This window comes from Ammospiza nelsoni, chromosome Z, assembly GCF_027579445.1.
Source record: "Ammospiza nelsoni isolate bAmmNel1 chromosome Z, bAmmNel1.pri, whole genome shotgun sequence".
Classification (NCBI taxonomy): domain Eukaryota; kingdom Metazoa; phylum Chordata; class Aves; order Passeriformes; family Passerellidae; genus Ammospiza; species Ammospiza nelsoni.
The window spans coordinates 59,475,275-59,495,912 of record NC_080669.1 but is presented as its reverse complement, the minus strand read 5'-3'; the positions used below and the strand labels follow the sequence as shown (position 1 = coordinate 59,495,912).

The 20,638-nt window shown below is 37.9% G+C and overlaps 1 protein-coding gene across 1 annotated transcript in view; it reads right to left on the bottom strand.

Moving 5' to 3' along the window:
- MCC (MCC regulator of WNT signaling pathway) overlaps positions 1-20,638 on the bottom strand; it is a 183,250-nt gene that overhangs the window by 141,571 nt on the left and 21,041 nt on the right. Inside the window, 1 exon segment of the mRNA XM_059492528.1 lies at positions 13,227-13,438. Within this exon segment, the coding sequence (XP_059348511.1) occupies positions 13,227-13,438 (212 nt within the window).

Sequence of the window (20,638 nt, the reverse complement as noted above, 5' to 3'; positions counted from 1 at the left end):
AACATATCCTGAACCTCTGAAGATGTAGAACTTGTTCCTGTGTGAAATGTCATATTGTCTTGCATTTCTCCAAGTCCATTAACTAACCCAATGAAAATGTTACATCCTGAAATCAAATTCCCCTGATAGACCTGCCCAGCTGTCCGCAGGCTGTTTCACCACTTCCAAATGGTGAGTGACTTAATACAATAGCAGGGTACTAAGAACTTTGTCTAAGCCAAAGTGTATTTTCCCACTGCCTTGTGCCAAAGGCAGGCTTCAAAGCAAACAAAAGAAAACCTCAAGTATGCCAATTTTGCTTTGCCAGGAAATGAACAGAGCACCCTGTGACTCAGTGAGAGAGGGGCCTGTTGGACTCAGTCCCTCTCTGTTGTTTGGCAGCTGACTGTTCATTCTCTGTCTTGGTGACTCAGTTCTCTGCCTAGAAGAGCAATGCTTTCTTGCCTTCAGCCTTGTTCCTGCCTCTTTCTTTAGCCTCTGCAGGCAGGTAGGGGGTTGGACTGGGAGTGGGAAGAAGAATCAGATTCAGTTTCTTAGCCCAAGATGACATATTGTCAGTGGATGCCTCAGTGTGGAAGTAGGTAACAAGAAGAGATGGACAAACCTGACTAGCACAGAGACTTCGGAAACAACATACACCACACGCTTTCTGTCTGAGACAGATACACTGGCCTGGGCTTCCACTCAATTGCAGGGCATTTCTGATCCGTTACTGCCTTATGTACCTCTAAAACACTCATGATGCACACACTGCTTGTGATAAGTGCATTTGCACTGACAGATTCTTTCCAAGATATTTCAGAATTATGCAGCAACAACCATTAGTGTGGCCAGTTTGCTGATTGTTGAATTAAATCCTATGGCCACCCTATTCCATTTGTTTACTCTCATTCAGCTGCAGAAAAAGAATCACTGACATATGTCTGAGATTCACTGAGAATTTCTAGTTTATTGATTGTATCTGAATAAGCAGTTAATAAGATTTGCCCTATCACGTGGTGTGAAAGGATTTTTTGGGACAAGTGACAACTCCATCACCTCATCTGTACTTCTGGAAGTGCCACAAAATATGCAAAACACTGGTATTCTCATTATTTTATAAGACCTCTCCCTCATAATATGTCTCAGTAATTACAATAGTCTATTTACTTACAGTTACTAGAGCAGGTGTCACACTTGGCACACATGAATATTCCTTCCTTGTTTCAACAGCTGTAGAGTAAAAACTACAGCATAAAAGTAATTATCTACTAAATATGTGCATGTCACATATTCTTCAGCATAGTGTGTACCACTTTCAGAGCTTCACTCTGCATGCAACATGCACCATTAGCTGATCATGATTCCAGGATGTATGAAATAAGGCCTCCTTGGTTGGTTCTGTTTAATTAACTCTGTAATTGAAATGCAACTAATTGAAGTCTACTGAGCATTTAGTTCCTGTTTGTTCCAATATCATCCCTACAGTTAGAGCAGACTCTAACTCACCCTGCACAATCCAACACACAAATCACACCTATAAGTATTGCAAATCTAGTACAAACAACTTGAGTACATTTTTTTTTCCTTCTCATTCTTGCACAAAACACACTGGCATAGTGCCAAAGTCCAAATTTCCATTAGAAAATAGCACTCCGATTAGTATGATAGCTAAACTTGGAAGCAGATATTCAATACAATATACAAGTTGGATAATGTTTCCAGAAAATTCTTTACTCAATAGCACTAATGCACCATGATTTAAGAGGGAGAGGCTAAAAGGGATGGTAGGCTCATGATGCAAACTGTTCTCATTAGTGACAGTAAAGGTTATGCACATAGGCTGAGAGAAAAAAAAATCCAACCCATTTGAAACAATTGGAATTAACCTTACACTGAAAAATGAAGCACTGTCTCTGAAGAAAACATGAGCAAATATTTTTCTTTCCTTCAATCAAACCATCTCAATTAGTCTGAAACAGATAATATGTCTAGAACAATATAATTACGAAACAGCACTTCAATCAGCTACTCTCACCTGTTCACCCTTCCTTAGCTATTCAATCCACTTAAAAACTCACGTCCTTGACCTGACCAGTCTCCTTGGGAGTTCACATTTGATCCCTCTTTCCATCCTCCAGTATTTTACTCCAGGAAGCCACTCACCAACCTGTCAAACAAACACTCGCATTTGTGTCATTTCATCCAAGCCTATCATATTCATTTGTATTCCCATTGACCCCACAAAACCTCAGCATCAGGTTAGGGCAGGAAAAGGACTAGGAGTCAATTTTGCCTGTTATTTATGTTGGTGACGTGTCTGTGAGGACAAGGAGAGACAATAGCCATGTCTATGTCACAGCCACCTAGTTATCATCGCTTTATTTGCTCCTTGCTTAGAAATACCAACACGGCCATTCTGTAAACTACAATTCTTGCCATCATCCTTCTGCTTAGCGTCCCTTCATATCCATAATTCCTCCAGTTATTAACCTCAAGAAAATTAATTCATTTCACTTCAAGTCCCTACTATCTTGGTAGCCATTTTGTACTTCCTCCTGTCTATCAGTTGTGAATGGAATCTCTTCCAACATTTCTGACTTTTATAGAAAGATCTGCCAGAATCCAGAAAGAATCCCCTGCTAAGTCTCTCCTATTTTTCCCAATCTCTAATAGTGAGGTTTCTTCTATTCCCTCCTCAATCCTTACCTCTCTTTTGTTTTGTATCTTGTCTTTCAGAGGCTCTCATTTCCAGCTCCAGTCCCCATTCCACATTCATAATCATGCCTCTGCAAATATTCAGCAGCCCTTGAAATATACCAAGACATCTGCATGTAATTATTTTTCCTAAGTCCAAGATTTCTCTCCACTCTGACTTTCATTACCACCGGTACACTGAACACTCAACTCCCTCACTTGGAGTGTTCTGAACCATGGATCGATGATGATGTGAGTTCCCACAAAGAAAGGGGATGGATCTTGGCCCCTGGATTACATCAGAACTGTGCTTTGGCACTTCATCCCCCACCTAGCCAAGCATCCCATTTCACCATCTGTGGACAAGATCTCTGAATGTTTAACAGATGAACTGTTGGATAGTTTCTGACTATATGTGCATACACACACACACACACACACACACACACACACACACATATGTACACTTATTTCACCCATTTGTGTATGTACAGTGTGTGACCTTTGTAAATATCCTGTACATACTTTCACAAACAAGTGTGCACACACACATACTTTCATACATGCATGTACATACACTTAGCTATATCTATCCATCTATCTATTTACCTACCTAAGTATATTTGGATCCAGTAAAATGTTCCACTTGTAATATCTTCAGTCCAACTAATTCGAACAAATGCAAACAAGCATCTGACAGATCTCTGCTTGAAGCCCTGCAAGACTTTAGCTGGCATGAGCACTTAAATTACAAGAATGTCAACTTGTCTGACCACTTAAAGGTTTGGCTTTCTTTCTTTTAACAGAAATTATAACTAAAACTACCTTAACAATTACATGAGCTGAAGTAATGTATCGAAAAATTTTAGTGAATCAAACCCTCTAGTTTTCAACCAGATCTATTCTATGATTGTTGTAACTGAATTCCTACAGCCCTCATCTACACTCATTAATTTGAAATATTTTGTGTCTGCATAGTTTAGTAGCTGCTTATGAAGTTGGTCTACAGATCACTTCTCAATTCTCTACTAGCCAATAAATACTAGAATTTTTTTTTTCTAAAGATCTGGTATTTGTGGGATTTTTCTCTCTGTGGACAGCTAAACATAAAATCCAAACTCTCTGTTCTAACCTGACCTATAGATCTGGTAAAGAAAATAATTTTTTTCCCCTTCTAAATGCTTTCCCATATACAATTTAAATCTCCCCAGTGACATTTTTCCTCTACATTTTCCTACATTTAAGTTTCTCATCATAACCTTCAAGGCCATCTTACATCTGCCTCACTCATGTCTACTTCAGCCTTCATACCTGTCAGCTCCATTTTACATTTTAAGGGACAGCACACAACACTGCTTCAGCATTTATGATCTCTCTTTCTTGTATGGTTTTATTTGATTCGACATCCCAAGACATTTTTCTCAAGCCACTTACACTTACTTCAGATGATTACAGAACTAAAATCTTTATTTTCAGGCCTCATCTGGATAGTTCCTTACTTTAAGAAATTATTTGCTTACTGTTTCTAGTGTTTACTTTCAGATAAGGCTCTATCAACCAACTAAACCAAGTAAAATAAACAACCCCATGTCTCATATTTAAAAAATCTTGTTTGTTCTGCCTTCACAATTCAGAATCTTGGCACAAGATTTTTTTTTCATTATGAAAAACACCTACCACCCATGTAGGTGCTATAGAAACAAAGACTTTTCCCTCTTTTTCTACAATGCGTATCAGAAAATCAGTGTCTATGTAAAAATTAGATTCAAACAATAACATGCATTTATAATCTCTTAAAAAATCAGAGAATAGAAAGATTCAATGTCTTTTTCTCCAGTCACATTCCTAAAATTACAGTTTCAAGGCGGTAAATGAATACAAACCTGAGTTAATGAAATTACAGATGGCTATTTGGCTTAAAGGCATGAACCTCACTTGAGTATTTCAGTGGGGTGAACTTATTTCATTATGAACTCTTCACAGGGCAGATAATGCCCTTCCTGAAAAAACAAAGTTTACTTTGGTTGCTTCCTATCAGGAAGAAAGGCGGAGTTTACTAATTCACTGCAACACAGCTACAATCATAAACTGTCTCTCAGATGAGAAGTGATAATGTGGATTTCTAGCCCAAAATGGAGCAATCATGCTGAAACAGTTTTTAACATAAAGTAAGAACAGTAAGCACAAGAGAGCACATGTGTATAAGCACTCCCCTCCCATTCTCACACTGCCAGAACCAAAATAGTTCCCTAAAACAGCTGTGCTGACGACCACACAGTCATTTTAAAAACATCACAACATGAAGAGGAGTGGGGTTTTTTAACAATGGCAGCATCTTGAACTGCCTCAGGTCAGTGTCCCAGGCCTGACAGTGGCAGAGAAATAATTCCAAGGGACAGAAGCATCTTAATGAATTTTACTGTGCCACTGACAGGTTTCTATGGGAACTCTGCCTTGCCTCTCTGGGTTGGCAGGACAACAGCTGATTACTCCATTATAACTAAACTAGCACTGAATTGCAAAAGCACTTAAGAGAGTCCATTTTCAACTATGCACTGCAATGAAGATTTTTACTTTATTACCGAAATCCTGTATTTCGTGTAACCAGAACACAAGGGTGTAGTGTATGTATAAGAAAAAGGGCAATAAGGCATCTCCCCACCTTTTTAAAAAATGAGGATTCACAGAAGCTTGGCATTGCCAACTTAAACTCAAGTCAGCAGCTCACACTCAGAGAGCTGGCAGAAAATCTGGTGAAAAAGAAAACCTTGTGACAAGAGGTACGCAGTAATCCTTCTGGCACACCAGAACCCAGGAGGCCCTCAGACTCAGCTTGCCACTGCTAATAATAATAATGCTAACACTATAGTCTGTATAGCTAAGTGCAATGATGCTGCCCGTTGTACTAGGCGAATTGTTCTTCATCTCAGACAACTGGAAAAATAAATGTGGAAAAGCAAAAGGATCTGAACACCTGAACTAGAGCTAGAACTTCCTTGAGCACAGCAAAGAAAACTGGATGCATAAGGGCATTTTCTGAGCAATGAGGGGAGGAAAAATACAAAGTCCTTGCAACTAAGTTAAATTAGAAGTTTTGAAACCTTCAAAACATCTACTTAAACACCCTTGCTAAGACCCTCTTTCCTACAGTGTCTGATTGCCACATGCCATTTCGCATCATCCAAACTAGGTCAAAACCCATCACTCTCTGTACTTCAACTTCATCATATGCTTGTAAGAGAGAAGGTTTGACTTTCATGCAAAAGATCCAATTAAAAGCCTCAGTCAAAAAGATCTATTAATAGTCTGCCTGAACAAATGTGACTTGTGCTGACACCCATCACACTGTGCTATGATTGTCTGCAGATGGAAATAGTAACAGAATTTTTATATATATATATAATTTGCCATTTTCTCACCTCTATCTCTGTTATAATGCTGGAAATCCAAAAGACAGCAAAACTACATTTCATATAAAACAGATGAGTCCCGGCAGACCTAATCCAGAATGTCCATTTTAAAAGAAAAACTAATAACTGACAATGATTTTAGAAGGCTATAGAAGCCAGGCCTCTATAAACAAAAAGCATAATCCCATTACAGCTGATGCCTCCTTGAGACAAACAAGGTCCATTACAATGTTGGCTTGAGATCAAAGAGCTAACAGCTTCCCATATCCCTAAACATAAAGTCTGTCAGAAAAAAACTGCCTTTGTGTCTGCTTTTGGACAAGCCAACCCTCCTGAATCTATATTCCAATAATCGGTTCCTGCTTTAATGGAATTCTTGGATTCTAATTTTAGCCTGACAGAAAGGAAAAGATGCTTGGTTTGGAAGCACATGCACAGAAGGCAAGGTTACCCTGGGCACAAAGCTTTTGTAGTAGGCTCAACTGTCCACACCACTAGAATCTTCTATTTCAGGCCTTTCCATTTCAGTTCTAACTGAAGGCATGATTAGGTTATATTTTTATAGCAATGATTTTTATTGGCATGAAAAAGAAATTGCAGTAGATGCACACAGAATATGGGGAAAGCATGGCTGCAAGGGGAGAAGAGGAAGAGATCCAGCTCCTGTGGTTTATTGTATGTATTGGTTCCCAAACATGGAACAGAGTTCCCAGCCAGTAAGTCATGAAGAATCAATCTCTACACAAGCAATCAAATTCCAACACATTCCACAAAATGTCTAGGGACTGGATAAATTTCTCAAAATACACAAAATCTAAGTATTTCCTATCCATACTAGCCTCATGCAGAGGGGCTAGAAAGGCATTACTTTGTCCCATTCAAAAAGAAGGGCCTTGAGAGCCTGGGATACCTGATGCTTTGGGGCCTATTTCCCTGACTGTAAGGGAAGGGGTGGGGAAGCTGAAGGAGCAAATCTTCCCACACTAAGGCAAAAATAAAATTATTTTAAAACAGAGTAGATTTGGAGAGAAGGGTTGGGATAAAAGGGGCAAACTTTGCCAGAAAAGGACATACCAGTATTAATGAGTTCCAAAATCATAAAAGCGTCAGAAATTAAATGAGAAATTTTGAAGTAGATTCTCATTAACAGCAAGCGCCAAACAAAAGTAGCCTACAAAACAACCACAGAAGTCCCTTTCTCACAGTACAATTCCGTTTTCAGACTTCTTGCTACTTTCCCTTAAAAGATAATTTCCCAAAAGAATTTCCACAGGATTACCATTTAATTTACATCTAATGCCTGTAAATTAGCAAAAGAGAAAATGGTTCATATTTAAGAGAGATGCAAGAGTATCCCTAGACTACCACAAATCTCTAAGAATCCCTTTTTCCCCTCATCCCCTGCACAAGTATCTTGGCTGTCTTAGGTAACCAGATAATCCTTCCTGTTTTAAGGAGTCAATTTTAAAACCTACATTTACTTGCTTAGTACAAATGAGCCCAAAATGTAGTCTTAAAAAAAAAAAATCACACTATACAGACAAGGTGTACATCTTTTTGGGAGGGTGAATGATACCATGTTTTTAAGCAGCTTGATTTTTAACCTCCAAACACATTAACATTACACTGACTCATGCCACATAACAACTTATATTTATAAGATGAACAAGCAGACATCCTTTATCATCAAGTAATCTGCATTTCAGTCTTTGTAATGAAAGATTGTTGGTTATGTAGGCACATGCCCTGATAGTCACACAGCAAAGGACAGTAGAAATATCAGCTGGCTATCCAACAGTCAAGGTAGGAGGTAAGGTAAGAAGTAACAGAACACTTGATGTATTGGCAAATTGCCTGATGTGCTGGAGAAAGGTCCGGACAAAGAGATTAAATTCGGTACTTTGAATTTCATCACAGAATATCACATGTGAACATATGCCATATACCAAGCACCTCTGAGATATTCTCCTGCTAAAGTACTAAGTACATTTTACAACATTAAGGAATTACAAGAAATTATTATATGCTCAATAATATGATAGCAGTATGGAATTTACATGTAAATCACTTAATTCACATTTACATGTACCTCAGAGCACATAAATGCTTATTGTGACTCAGGATGAAGCAGAGCATTGATACTGTTTGAAGCAATTATCCAGAACAAGCAGCACTACAGCCTGACACAAATGTAAACACAATGATAATACTAAGTGTGCTCTTTTATACATAAAAGCTATTAATATAAGTAGACCACAGCAAATTAGGTTTGCCTGATTAAGGAGCAGATCCAGGTAGGAAAGGAAAAGTCATGTGTTCCTGAAAAATGTAATAGTGACTTTCAGAATACTACTGCTTAGTATTAACTATGTAAACTAAAAAGAATAGCCTTCTCAAAATAGTGGTTCTGTCTGTCATAACTTGCAGTTCAATGCTCTCCAGGAAGAAAAATTACCAAAGTAGACATTCACTGAGTCTGACTAATAAAGAGATATTGCAGTAGGAATATCTATTGTCAGATAACATGACACTTCCTAAAACAAGGACATTGAGTTCTCATCTGCTAGTGACAATGCTGAAAAACTAATGCTAACACAACTATATGTTGATTTGTTACACTTATTTTCAGTTTAACTTTGTACTTTACAAACTTTTGGGCTGTGCACACACTAGAGATGGTATCTGCATTTGACAGAGAGTCCATAGCTAGAACTAAACCAGTTTAGTTGCTTTAATTCTGCTGTACATAAAGCATAATTTGTCACACAGATGCAAATTAACAGTCCATTCTCAAGCCCAGTGATGTCTTTAGTATCTCCAGATGAGGTTCAGACGCATGCAAATCAGACAGGGGGGAGATAAGAAAGAGCATATACCAGAGCAGTTACAAGAAGATGCATTAAGAAAATTTTTATGCTGTTTGTCCTTGATGGAGACATTCCAAAAACTAGCTCCTCTTGAGATGAGAAGTGCAGATTTTGCAGGTGGAGCAGTCTGCACCAACACCCTCCCACCCAGACACATCCATCTTGCACTGACAGCCCTGCACAAGATAAAAAGCAGGATTATGCACACTTTGTGGTTGGCCAGAAGAGTGAGATGCTGCAGGAAGTAATTCTGGCAACTCTGTAAATAAGCTTCTCTCTCTGACTAAGAATAACCTCAATGCAGCCATGTGGCATGGCTGCATTGAGAAGGAAATAGCAATGCAGCCTCCTAAACTGTGGTCATAACGAAATTCTAGACACTCTGCTCTCAAAAATACAGCTGTACCCTTCCCCTCTGTAAGTCAACCATATTGTCATCAAATCTTTGCCAAATAAAAAAGCTCTGGCAAGGAAGGTGCAGTTAAAGAGGTTCTAGTACAGCAGGAGTGTCTTTGGATGGAAAAATCAGTGTTCTGGATCTCACCAGACCAGGGTAGTTAAAAAAACACCATGTATCAACACACTTGGGGTCACATTTTAAAGACTTTTTTCAGCAGACCAGATGTATTTCCAACTAAAATAATAGAGGTCTTATCATTGTGGCAAATGAAACAGACCCAATGGGTTTTTATTTATATAAATGAAGTTACTTCTGACAATAAATACATTCATCTGCACACCTCACTTAGGCAACAGAAACCAGCATTAGGCACACATACATGCATTACCATTTATATCCACACATTCTGCTAAAAAAGAAATCAAGTGTATTCTAATCACATGCAAGGACAATACAAAAAGGGAATTGAAGCAAATCTTATTTCTCTGCTTATTAAACTTCAGTGGAATTTTAATGTGAAATATGCCTGTCATGTTGAGATATTGCCTGTGTGATGTTTTCATAGAACAGCAATACTGCATTTCCTGGATCAGAATTCTCTCTCTCCTTGTGGCACTGTAGGGTGCACACTGAGATCCCATGGCTGCTGCCAAACATCTACATGCACCAACAAATCCTTCTAAATGCTTGAATTCTTTTCTGTCCATGAAGATTTAAATTATTTACAACTCCCAAACACACACACACACGAGGACTCCTCCTATTGGCACAGATAGATACATCATCAGTAAGTGGTGACAAGTCATGTGAAAGCTTAATATTTCAGTCTTAAATGTTGGTACCAAGGGGAAGAGCTATAAAGAGGAACAAGTTCTTAATATTTAAGTTTAATAATGCAAATCTGGAAAATATTGAAAGAGATTATCAAGATTACAGAATAAATTATTCAGGTAAAACAAATTATTCAGGTGAATTATTCAGATAAAAGAAAAGCTGAATCTGAACACAGTTTAATAAATCAAATTATAGCAAAATGATGCAAAATGAACAATGATAGAGACATACGCAATGAGTATAAATGGCTAAATTTCAAATAGCACTGTTTAAAAAATTGCATCACTCCTATGATAAAGAATAATGCTTCAGAGCAGGCATTATGTTTTGATAAAATGCTGTAGAGCTGCATGTTCCCAAAATTATAAAAAAGCATTCTTAAAAAAAAATTCCCTTATAAATTTTTTTTGTTTCCTAGGCACAGTGGACTGATGTTCATTTAGCTTTTGCAAATGGAAAACCTAAATGTGAAGGACAGTATGGAGACCCTCTGTCTTGACTGAGGGTATAATCTATGCTGTAGGAGTACGTTATCACCACAGGGGATGTCTTTAGCCTGACTCCACAGTTTAAAATCAAAATGAGGCTAAAAAAGGCCTGTCAGAAAGTAAACTAGGACATTAATAACAAGAGTTGACACTTGATTAATTAACTGATTTCAACTTTTAAGAATGGGAAAGCTGAGAATGAATGCTAGGGAACAGCCAGTTGTCATTGTGGCAAACACAGCACAGTAAAAGATTAGAGGAAGAGACAGAGAAGGAAGAACCTATATTAAATCTCAGCTCTGTGAAGACTTTGTTTATCTCTTTGAGGAGCCTAAATTTAGACTGCAGTAAGCATGCCCCTTAGTATTAAATTTTGTGGAAAGATGAATAAATATTGAAACCCAAAGTAAATAATTCTCTCCATTTTCTCTTGCTCCTTTCTCTCTCCAGTTTAATAAAGCCAAAGCAAAAATTTACATATGACCCATGACAGCAGTGCTCAGAGGGAGTCAAATGAAGATGTTATTGTATTTGTCTACATATAAATGAGAGACTGATGACCCTACTGTGGTTTTGAAAAGCATAGAAGAAATATTCTAAAGCAGAAGTGTAACAGATTAAAACAAAGAGCAGGCATCTTTCATGGCAACACGCATAGAAGGAATATAGAGATCACCAAATCATAGAATATCTTGAGTTGGCAAGGACCTAGTCAGGATCACTGAGTCCAATTCCCGGCCCTGCACAAAACACTCCAAGAGTCACACCATATGCCTAAGAGCATTGTCCATACACTTGAACTCTGTCAGGCTGGTGCTGTGACCACTGCTCAGGGAAGCCTTTCCAGTGCTCAACCACCCTGGGGGTAATAAAACCTTTCCTGATGTCCTCCTCTGACTCAGAAAGCCATGAAACCTGGAAATCTGTATTTTTTATAAGCTTCCTGCATTTTTTTTTTTAGATTTCTACATATAATAGCAATGCAGGAACCATCACACCGTGCATTCTTGAGTAACATTGCACACTGCAGCTTTGTCTCATATCTCTGTAAATATGTGACAGCACAAAACTTCCGAATCCTCACTATACAACCATTAGTAGTTACATTTAAATTATGTTTCTTCCTTGATGATGTGAACATCACTTAAGGCAGGGTCAGATGTTTTACTGGAGAAACATGATGTGTATTGTCTCTCTTCCATCTCCTCTTAAAGGAGGTATTATATTGGGTTATATTATATTCTTTTACAAATCTACATGTCCTCTGCTCTCACTTCAAATTGCTCTTATTTCCCCAGAAGAAATGGAACATACAAACAGAGCTGCTAAATGGCCTATAACTTCTCAATTCCCCCATATTATTCTCTTTATAATACATGCATGCCTGCTTGTTTTCTGCTCCCATACGCTTCTGGGTGAGCTCGTAATTGAACCACAGCTGATCTCTTATTATCTTCCATAGAAAAAATGAGAATACAATTCCTTTAAGAAAATATAAATTTTCTTAAATTCTTTTCCCTCTAAAGGAATTTTTAATATCTACATTTTTTTACTCTGCATATGGAAACAGGCCCTGTATCAGCTCATGTTTAGAAACTTGGATAAAACAAGAAAGCTTTTGCGAGCATTGTCAAGATACTTTTTATCTTTTTAAATAATGTGGCTTGAAGACATTGATTTTCCTCTGTTGTCAGCAATCACTTCCATTTTGAGTAGGATGTTGGACCAGACAGCCTCCTGAAGTTTCCTTTACAGCTTAAATTATCTTATGATATCATGAACTAGGAGTCTATTTCATCAAAGTCCAGCATGGCAACGGAGAGTAATTTTTTTAATTAGAAATTTTTCACTTTCATTTTAGCATCTTTTACTTCTTCACCTAAGTTTCTGTGCGACATAAACCAGAAACATACTACAAAATAGGTGGTCTTTTATAAGATGCCTGGGTTAAGATTAAAACACAAACATGATCTCAATACAAATGTGGAACAAGGAAAAAATAATGTCTTACTCCTCCAAAAGTGTTGCCCAAATTACAGTTCCACACTGATCACTGTGAAGAAAATTCGCCTTTCTCCAGCACACACAGTTATGTGGGCTTTTTTAAATGGAGAATAGTATTTGCCTGTAGAAATAAAAAAGCACACCAAGGGCTTAAAGAAAGTACCAAATAATTTAGTGGGTAGCAATGAAATAATATGTGAAGAATTCTGCTGCACAACACTTTTGAGCAATCTGACACATTTAAAGTTAATTGGGAGGACTTTTTATAAACAAATATTCTGTTAAATTGTATCAGTTAGGAACTTCAGTTCAACCACTCACAGATTACTACATTTTTTGACACAACTTGGTTATGAAGCTTTGGAAACACTATACACAAAATTATTGCTAATATCACATGGATTTTCTGAAAAATAAAGTAAAAATTACTTCAATAAGGGCTCTAAGAGTGGAATAAATATGCTTCTTCAAAAACAAAACCAAAGCAAATTAAACACCAATCTTCCTACAAAACTTAAAAGCAGACTTAAATATAAAATGCACTTACAGTGTTGGCAAGCTCTAAGTAGCTTCCTCCAACAGAGTTGCTAAAATTTGAGGCCTGAGCTAGAAGTCTTTGCAGAGCAGCCTGTAGAGTCACATTGCTTCTACCATACTCCAACACCTTTTGTAGCATAAAATGACTGTGGAGGTCCGGACTCTGAAGGTCTCTCGCTCCTGAATCATACTCCCAGCTTTCTCTGGCTCCTGATACAGCACCTAAAATGCAGAAAAGGAAAAACATTCTAGTATGGAATGTCTAGTTCTGTGTATAAAAAAAAAAAAATCTCTCAAGTTGGAAGGCATCCATGAGGATCACTGAGTTCAACTCTCTGGTCCTCACAGGACTGCCTAAACCTAAACTACGTGACTAAGAGGATCATCCAGGCGGTCCTTGAATTCTGCCAGGCTTAGTGCTGTGACCACCTCCCTGGGGAGCCTGTTCCAGTGACCAGCCATCATTCCAGAATGAATGGCTTTCAATCATTCCTCTCCCTAACATCCAGTCTGAACTTTCCCTGATGCAGCTTCATTCCCCTTCCTCATGTCCTGTCACTGCTCACCAGAGAGTGGAAATCAGCACCTCTGGTGTCACCCCTCAGCATTCTCTTCTCCAAGCTGAGCAAATCCAGTGACCTCAGCTGCTCCTTGAGATCTTTCACAATCTTGATCTCCCTCCTGTGTACACACTCCCATAGTTTGATGCCTTTCATGTACTGAGAAATTACCAAAAATGCACACAGTAGTCAAGGTGGGGCAGCTACAACACAGTGCAGATTAGGACCACGACCTTCTTTGACTGTCTAATGATGCTGATACACCCCAGGACACAGCCCTTTTGGCTGCCAGGGCACTCTGCTGACATAGAAATAACCCTGACCATCATTCCAGAAAGAAAAAGAAACAAAACCTCTACTGCCATTACTGCCCATCTTTTGTGTGCTGATAATATCAGGGAAAAAAAGGAGTAAAATTTCCAGTGCATAGGTGAATTACTAAATTACAAGATTCAGAAGGAAAACTAAAAGCATTTGCATATGTTATTTAGTGTACTGCAAAACCAGTGTTGTTTAGAACAGCTAAGACTGAGAAATGAGTACTGACATCAAACTGAAAAGCAGCAGAGATCAAAGAGCAAAAGAGGAAAAACATTAACTTTTTGTTCACTGAATGCCAACAAATAAGGTATCTTTTAGCTGTATAGTTATAGTTTTTATGTTACCACTGCTTTTTTTATTATCACAGGATTACTTGTTTCAATTCAAGTGCCAGACATATCAATCACAAGATGTTTCATTACAAATCAATGCAAGCATATGATCTGGTGGCAAGTGACAAACAATAATGCTTTGAAAAAGCTTCTGTATCGTGAAGTTGTAGGGTTCCTGTTTCTCCATGAACAATCCTTCCAATTCCCTATGCACAGAGCTGGGGTTAAACCATAAAACAAGTAGAAGAAAAATTTCTAGTTTTGTCAGTAACTATTTCACCCCTGGCTGCTTCTGATTCCCTTACAAATGTCCCACTCCTATTAAAACTTTGTTAAGTTTTCAATTCAACCATTTCCTATGGCAAAACAATCCAGAGTAGGCACTAGGTTATTTAATAACCCTGGGCAGTACTGTAAAATTTCATCTATAGTATAATGAAGATTAAAAACAAATAAGTGACTGTCCAAGCATACACTCTGGTTAATACAAAAGTCAGAATAGAATCCAGAGCTACAGACTAGATCAAAACTCGAAATCAAATACGCAAACATCAAACCGTAAGTGGTTACCTGTAAGGCCATCCTATTATTTTAAAAGTTTTTCCTTTTTTGAGCTGGTTTTCTCTCTCAAGTATTAATCAGCATTCTAAGGAAGTGTTTACTAATCAGCGGTTATTACGTACTCAGTACATTACCAGGCAAAACCAATAAACTACATAATGGACTATTAGGAGAATGTCTCCCCATTGCCAAGCAAAGTTTAAGATGCAAAAGTACAAGTGGAAAACCAGCCAGAAGGGCTGCAAGGCAGCAATTCATCTGTTGTTTCAGGTCAATACTCTAAGATCCTGTAAAGCTGTTATGGATGAAAAGCAGACTTAGTAAACCTGGAGTTGGTTTCCCTGTCTTTGTGCAATGCAAATATTCTAGTCTTGAAACATCGAAGTAGAAAATAAGCCATAATATTTACATTTTATACCAATATAATTATCTTGATTGGTAGAAGGAGATTAAAGATTATTTCAATGACTTTCACACCAAGAGCATGCACCACTGTACTTCAACTGGCTACACACTGCAGTCTTTCCAACAGACTTGCACTGAGATACCAGTACCAGCAATATTTTATAGAGCAGGCAGGGCACTGTGGCTGTGCACAACATTGTGTTTCTCTGCCCTCGTGTGGCTGCAGTACACCACAGAGCAAAAAAATCAGTAGCCCACAGACCTGGAGCCGCTGAAATGTCTCAGGCATCCAAGGGCAGCAGAGGATCAGTTCTGCCACTTCCCAGGCCTGCCAAAAGCAGGTGAAACAACCCTCTCTGGGCAAGCAGAGCCACAGAATTAAGAGAGCTGGCTGTATCACACGGATCCACCTTTTTCCACAGAGCTAAATATGGCATGTTTCTACCGAGAATATGCACTACATTTCTATTACCCAAAAACCACTGCTCTGCAAAAGAGCTTCTACGTTCATGCAATTAAGAACAGCATTTCTGCTGAAGGACCCAAGTGGCTTTCACAGATTGCACCATCTGCTATCAGACTGAACATTCAGCTGGCACAGAAGTCACCTGTCAGTTATAGATGGATCAGGAAACACTGGAGTTTTATTACTACATTATGACTGTATCTTTAACCCAAGTTTTCTTAAAAGTTCATGTCAATACTCCTAATTTAAAATATACATACTAAAAATGGAAGGGGAGATGACTGGAAGGCATTTCCAGTATTTTATTTTGGGCTTTACCCTAGTCCCTAAATTTGCCCACTGTTTTCCCAACAGATTCCAGAACTCTAGCTGTTAAAATGCTGTCCTGGATCATGCACCTCTCAAATCTCAGCTTTGCAGGGAAACTCTGGAGTCAAAACTCAGATTTCACTTGTAACTGAAAATTTAACCAGGAATTAACAGACAACTCTTGTATCTTGCTGTAATTAACATACCATTCCTCCTCTGATAATACTAATAAAAAATAAGGAAACCTTAGGCATGATGGCTGATAGCTGACCTATAGGTAATAAATCTGTGTTCAAGATTAGTCTTTGCAGAACAACATAGATCCCACCATAACTTTTCCCTGTTCAGCTACACTTAGAATAACAAGAAGCATGAAATTCCTGTATGAAGTGAAATAAAATTATCATGAAAATTCCCAGGTAATAAGCATGCTGGGAAGTTGATGTTACTACAAAGATTAGATAGAAAGAAAACATAAATAAATAAATAAATTCATTGCACAATATTTGTATTAGATAAGTAATGTAAGAGCACATAATTGTTTTCAAATTACATAAGTAACACTATAATTCCAGAGTAAGGAAGTTAAAGCAACACTGTCTGGAGTGAATGAATATATAGAGTATTAAAGAATAACAAAGGACAGTTTAGTTCGATGGCACACGAAAGATTCCATAATAATATAAATTTACATAAAATTTCAGTTTGTGAATTGTACCAAAGCTGTTTAAAACAGTCAAGTTGGCTCACAAACACCACTCTGAATACTGTACCCTGCCCACCTGCACTGAGAATTCCTGCTATCTGAATCTTCCTTTATGACCTGCAAAGATCTCTGGTCTCTGTTCTGGAACCACCTTGCCACTCTGATCTGAAAGAAAATGGCATTTCATCTTATGTTCCAGCAGTTAACCTTCTGCCCAGGTGGCTTGTATTCTGCAGCAAAGAAACACATGCCTGCCAAAAATACAAGCCAGAATTTTTGGTTTGATAAAGGCTAATTTTACCAGGCTATGCTGGTGAACCAAGCATTGTGTGGTTTCTTCATTGCTCACAGGCTAGAAAAGATAAACCATCAGGATGGTAGGACACTGAAGATGTATTTGTTTCTGAGAGGACCTGGGGTATCAGGAAAAGTGAGGCACTGTAAAATCAGCTCTGCATCAAGTTCTGAAATGAGTCTGACTTGTGAATGGAGAACATGAAGACAGCTGACAACCTAAGTTGTCAACCAGCTCCTTGGTCACACAGATTCACCTCACACAGTGAGGAGTCTGATTACTGTTTTCCATGAGGTAGCCATGACATTTAGCTAATTAAAATTTTATGCATTATATTACCAAAAGAATGGCTATTTTTCAGTGGTGGTTTTTTTTTTTTTTTTGCTCATCTTTCATTCAATAGTTAAATTATGATAACCTATCACAAAGAGTTGGAATATTGAATTATTATTATTCAGTGAAGGCAACAGGGAGATTAGGGAAAAGCACTAGCCATTTCAGAGCTCGCTGCCAACTTCAGTAATAATAGTTCTGGAGGCAAGTGCACTGAATGAAGGGGAAATATACAAAATTAAGAAAGAACTGTCATTTTGCACTTGCTAGTCAAGTCAGAGCCTCGAGGAGTAGGTCTAGCTATAAAAAATGCAGGCTGTTCAGGAAGCCGAGAAGAATGATAGTAAATCTTTGGACATTCAAGAAGAATGAGAGTAAATCTTTGTGAACATTCAAGTCTCCCAAGATGACGGAAACATAACAAAACCCAAATTAACTTTAAAGAAAATTTAGGAACTGCATAAGCTCCAATTGCTCAAGCAACACACCAAGTATAGTAAATCAAAAGGACTGAAAAGAAGCTATGTTCTCATAAAGGGATCAACTTTATTCTAATCCCATCTGATTAGGAAAGTTAAAATAATAGTAATATTTGGAGTTTATCACAATTATTTCCACTGTTTTCTACAAAACACTTCCATATAGGGATCAAAGGCCAAAGGTTCTGGCTTCAGCTGGTAGCCTGACAACTCATGTAACTGTTTCCTATTTAACAGGAATCACTCTTTAAAACTTATTTATTATTTTGCATCAGATGATAAAACAATATGAATGACACCTATGAATGGCACAGCAACAGAATGATGATGATAGTAACTGGTCCTCACATGCACAGCTGGGTGACAGTGTTTATTAAATACAGAAAGCTATTTGTACATCCATTAAAAGTGCTAGGAGAATTCAGGGAGGGAAGGAATGTATTCCAAATGCAGCTTCAGTCCTAGAGATACTTCACATTAGAATTTTTTGCAACACTTGTCCAATGACCAAGAGGGAAATAATTGATGTGGGCAAAGCAGTTACGGGAAATGGAGAATCTCAAGGCAAAGGTCTGTAGGATCATTGTCTAAATTTTTTTCCTCCTACCATACTTTTTTTCTGCTTTGATGAGCACTGCACACAACATACAATGTTAAGCTGTGTTATTTCGGTCCTTTTCTCATTAGTCTTGGGAGTGAGGATAACAAGCTCCAAGGAAAGGAAACCACAGCTACACCCTACACTGACTATAACTAACATAACTTACTTATGGGAGAAATCTCTTTTATGAAATTAGATCTAAGAGGAAAATTGAACCACACTGATAATTTCTGCTCTAAAAGACTGCTGTCAGCTCACACGTCATCATCCTTTTGTCCCTGAACTACAAGTTCACACATTTGCACTTTCTACTGGTATATTTTGCAAAATCATCACAAAACCTCAATTGTATTTCAGGTTCGGTGAAATACCCCTAACACTGATACATTCAAAATTCAGGAATTCTCCAATTTTGTGATGCCCACCCAACTCACTACAGGACATCATTATAGCATAAATTTCAGAAAAACTTAAATGCACATTAAAAAAATTGGAACAGTCTGCAACATAAGAAGTACTCTTACTTACCAGAGTAACACTACCTCTTTTTTAGGCTTTTGGATTTTAATTTTTTACATTCCATGACATTTTTTTCTAAGCAGATTTCTATCACTTACAAAAACTATGTCAAATCTTAAGAAAAATAAATCAAATAGCTACATGAAAATTAGGATAGATAAGTGAATAAGCTTGCCAAGAGCAAAACCATAAAGTAGGCAAGGTAATTCATAAAGCCTTGAGAAAGTAAAACACAGAGACATAACTAGTTAAAGACGAAGTTTCTCTCATTATAATTTCCCAGTCACTCAACACAGCTTTTGGATGAAGAAACTGGATTTGTTAAATCAGTAGTCCAAACCATATATATTAACAAATGTGTGTGGAATTTCCAACAATTTGCCTTCTTCAAATTTATTTCAGTTACTGGAGAAATGTATCTATGTAAACTATCATGATTTCGGTACCTTCCAGCAGACTGGCATTGGCCATATAGGAAACAGTTACATAGAAAACAAAATAAAAGTACACTATCCATAACATCTTCATATACCTGTCCTTGACTCCGAGATTATTCAAGACTATCCTTGAGGCCAGATAACCATTTGCTCTATTCAGACATAAGAAACAGAGGAGGGGATGACTCCTCAACAAGGACGTGACTTCTAGAAACCAAGGTCTGCTAGTACCCAGTATTGTTTAAGCACCTTAACTAAATTTTGCCAGAACTATGCTGGCTAACAACTGCATTGTACTCAGGAACTCAATCTAGAATTTAATTTGAATTTTCTATTAAGGCAGAAAACAATCTTTTTTTTCCCCTGAAAATTAATGATCTCTAGTAAAGAGGGAAGTATACAGTATATAGGAAAAAGAGTACATAAAACCTGAAGTCATACAGAAGGTAGAGGAATTTGAGCCTACCTTTCAGGTACAGTATTTGTACCATATGCATTGTACTTCTAAAAAAAGTTGTCTTTCCTTACCTGGAAATTCATAGGTGAATAACCAGCTTCCTCCCTGAACACCTTCCACTCAAGACAACCTCACTTTAGATCTGACTTGAATACATATGTATCCAAGCAAACAAATCCAGAGTTTGTTGCCTGTCAGTTTCATTTTGTTCCTTTTTCATGAATCTTGGTATGTCAGAGCCACATTGAAAGCAGGCAGATGAAGATCACATCACAGAAGTCAGGAGAGATAAAGCAGAAATGTGCTGAGAGGCAGCCCTTGATTTACAAAAGCTGAAGTGTAGTATATGTGACAGTGCTCATCTTGTGCCAAATGAAGCATGATTTCTATGAAAACCCCAGCAGCCTTTCAGTTTCTCAAGCTGATCACAGTTTGCATGGAAAGCATAAACTGGGACAAAACTGAGGAATGGTGCTGTAATCCAGGTCCAAACCATATGGCAAACACAAACCACAGCTCCATGTGTTACCACTGGAGCTGACCAGGGGTAACACAGCAGTGCCCTGAACAAGCCTGACCTGTGGCGCTCTGCAGAGCCAGTCGGGGCCAGCCCTTCTATTGGCTCTGGGTAACAGCAGCTC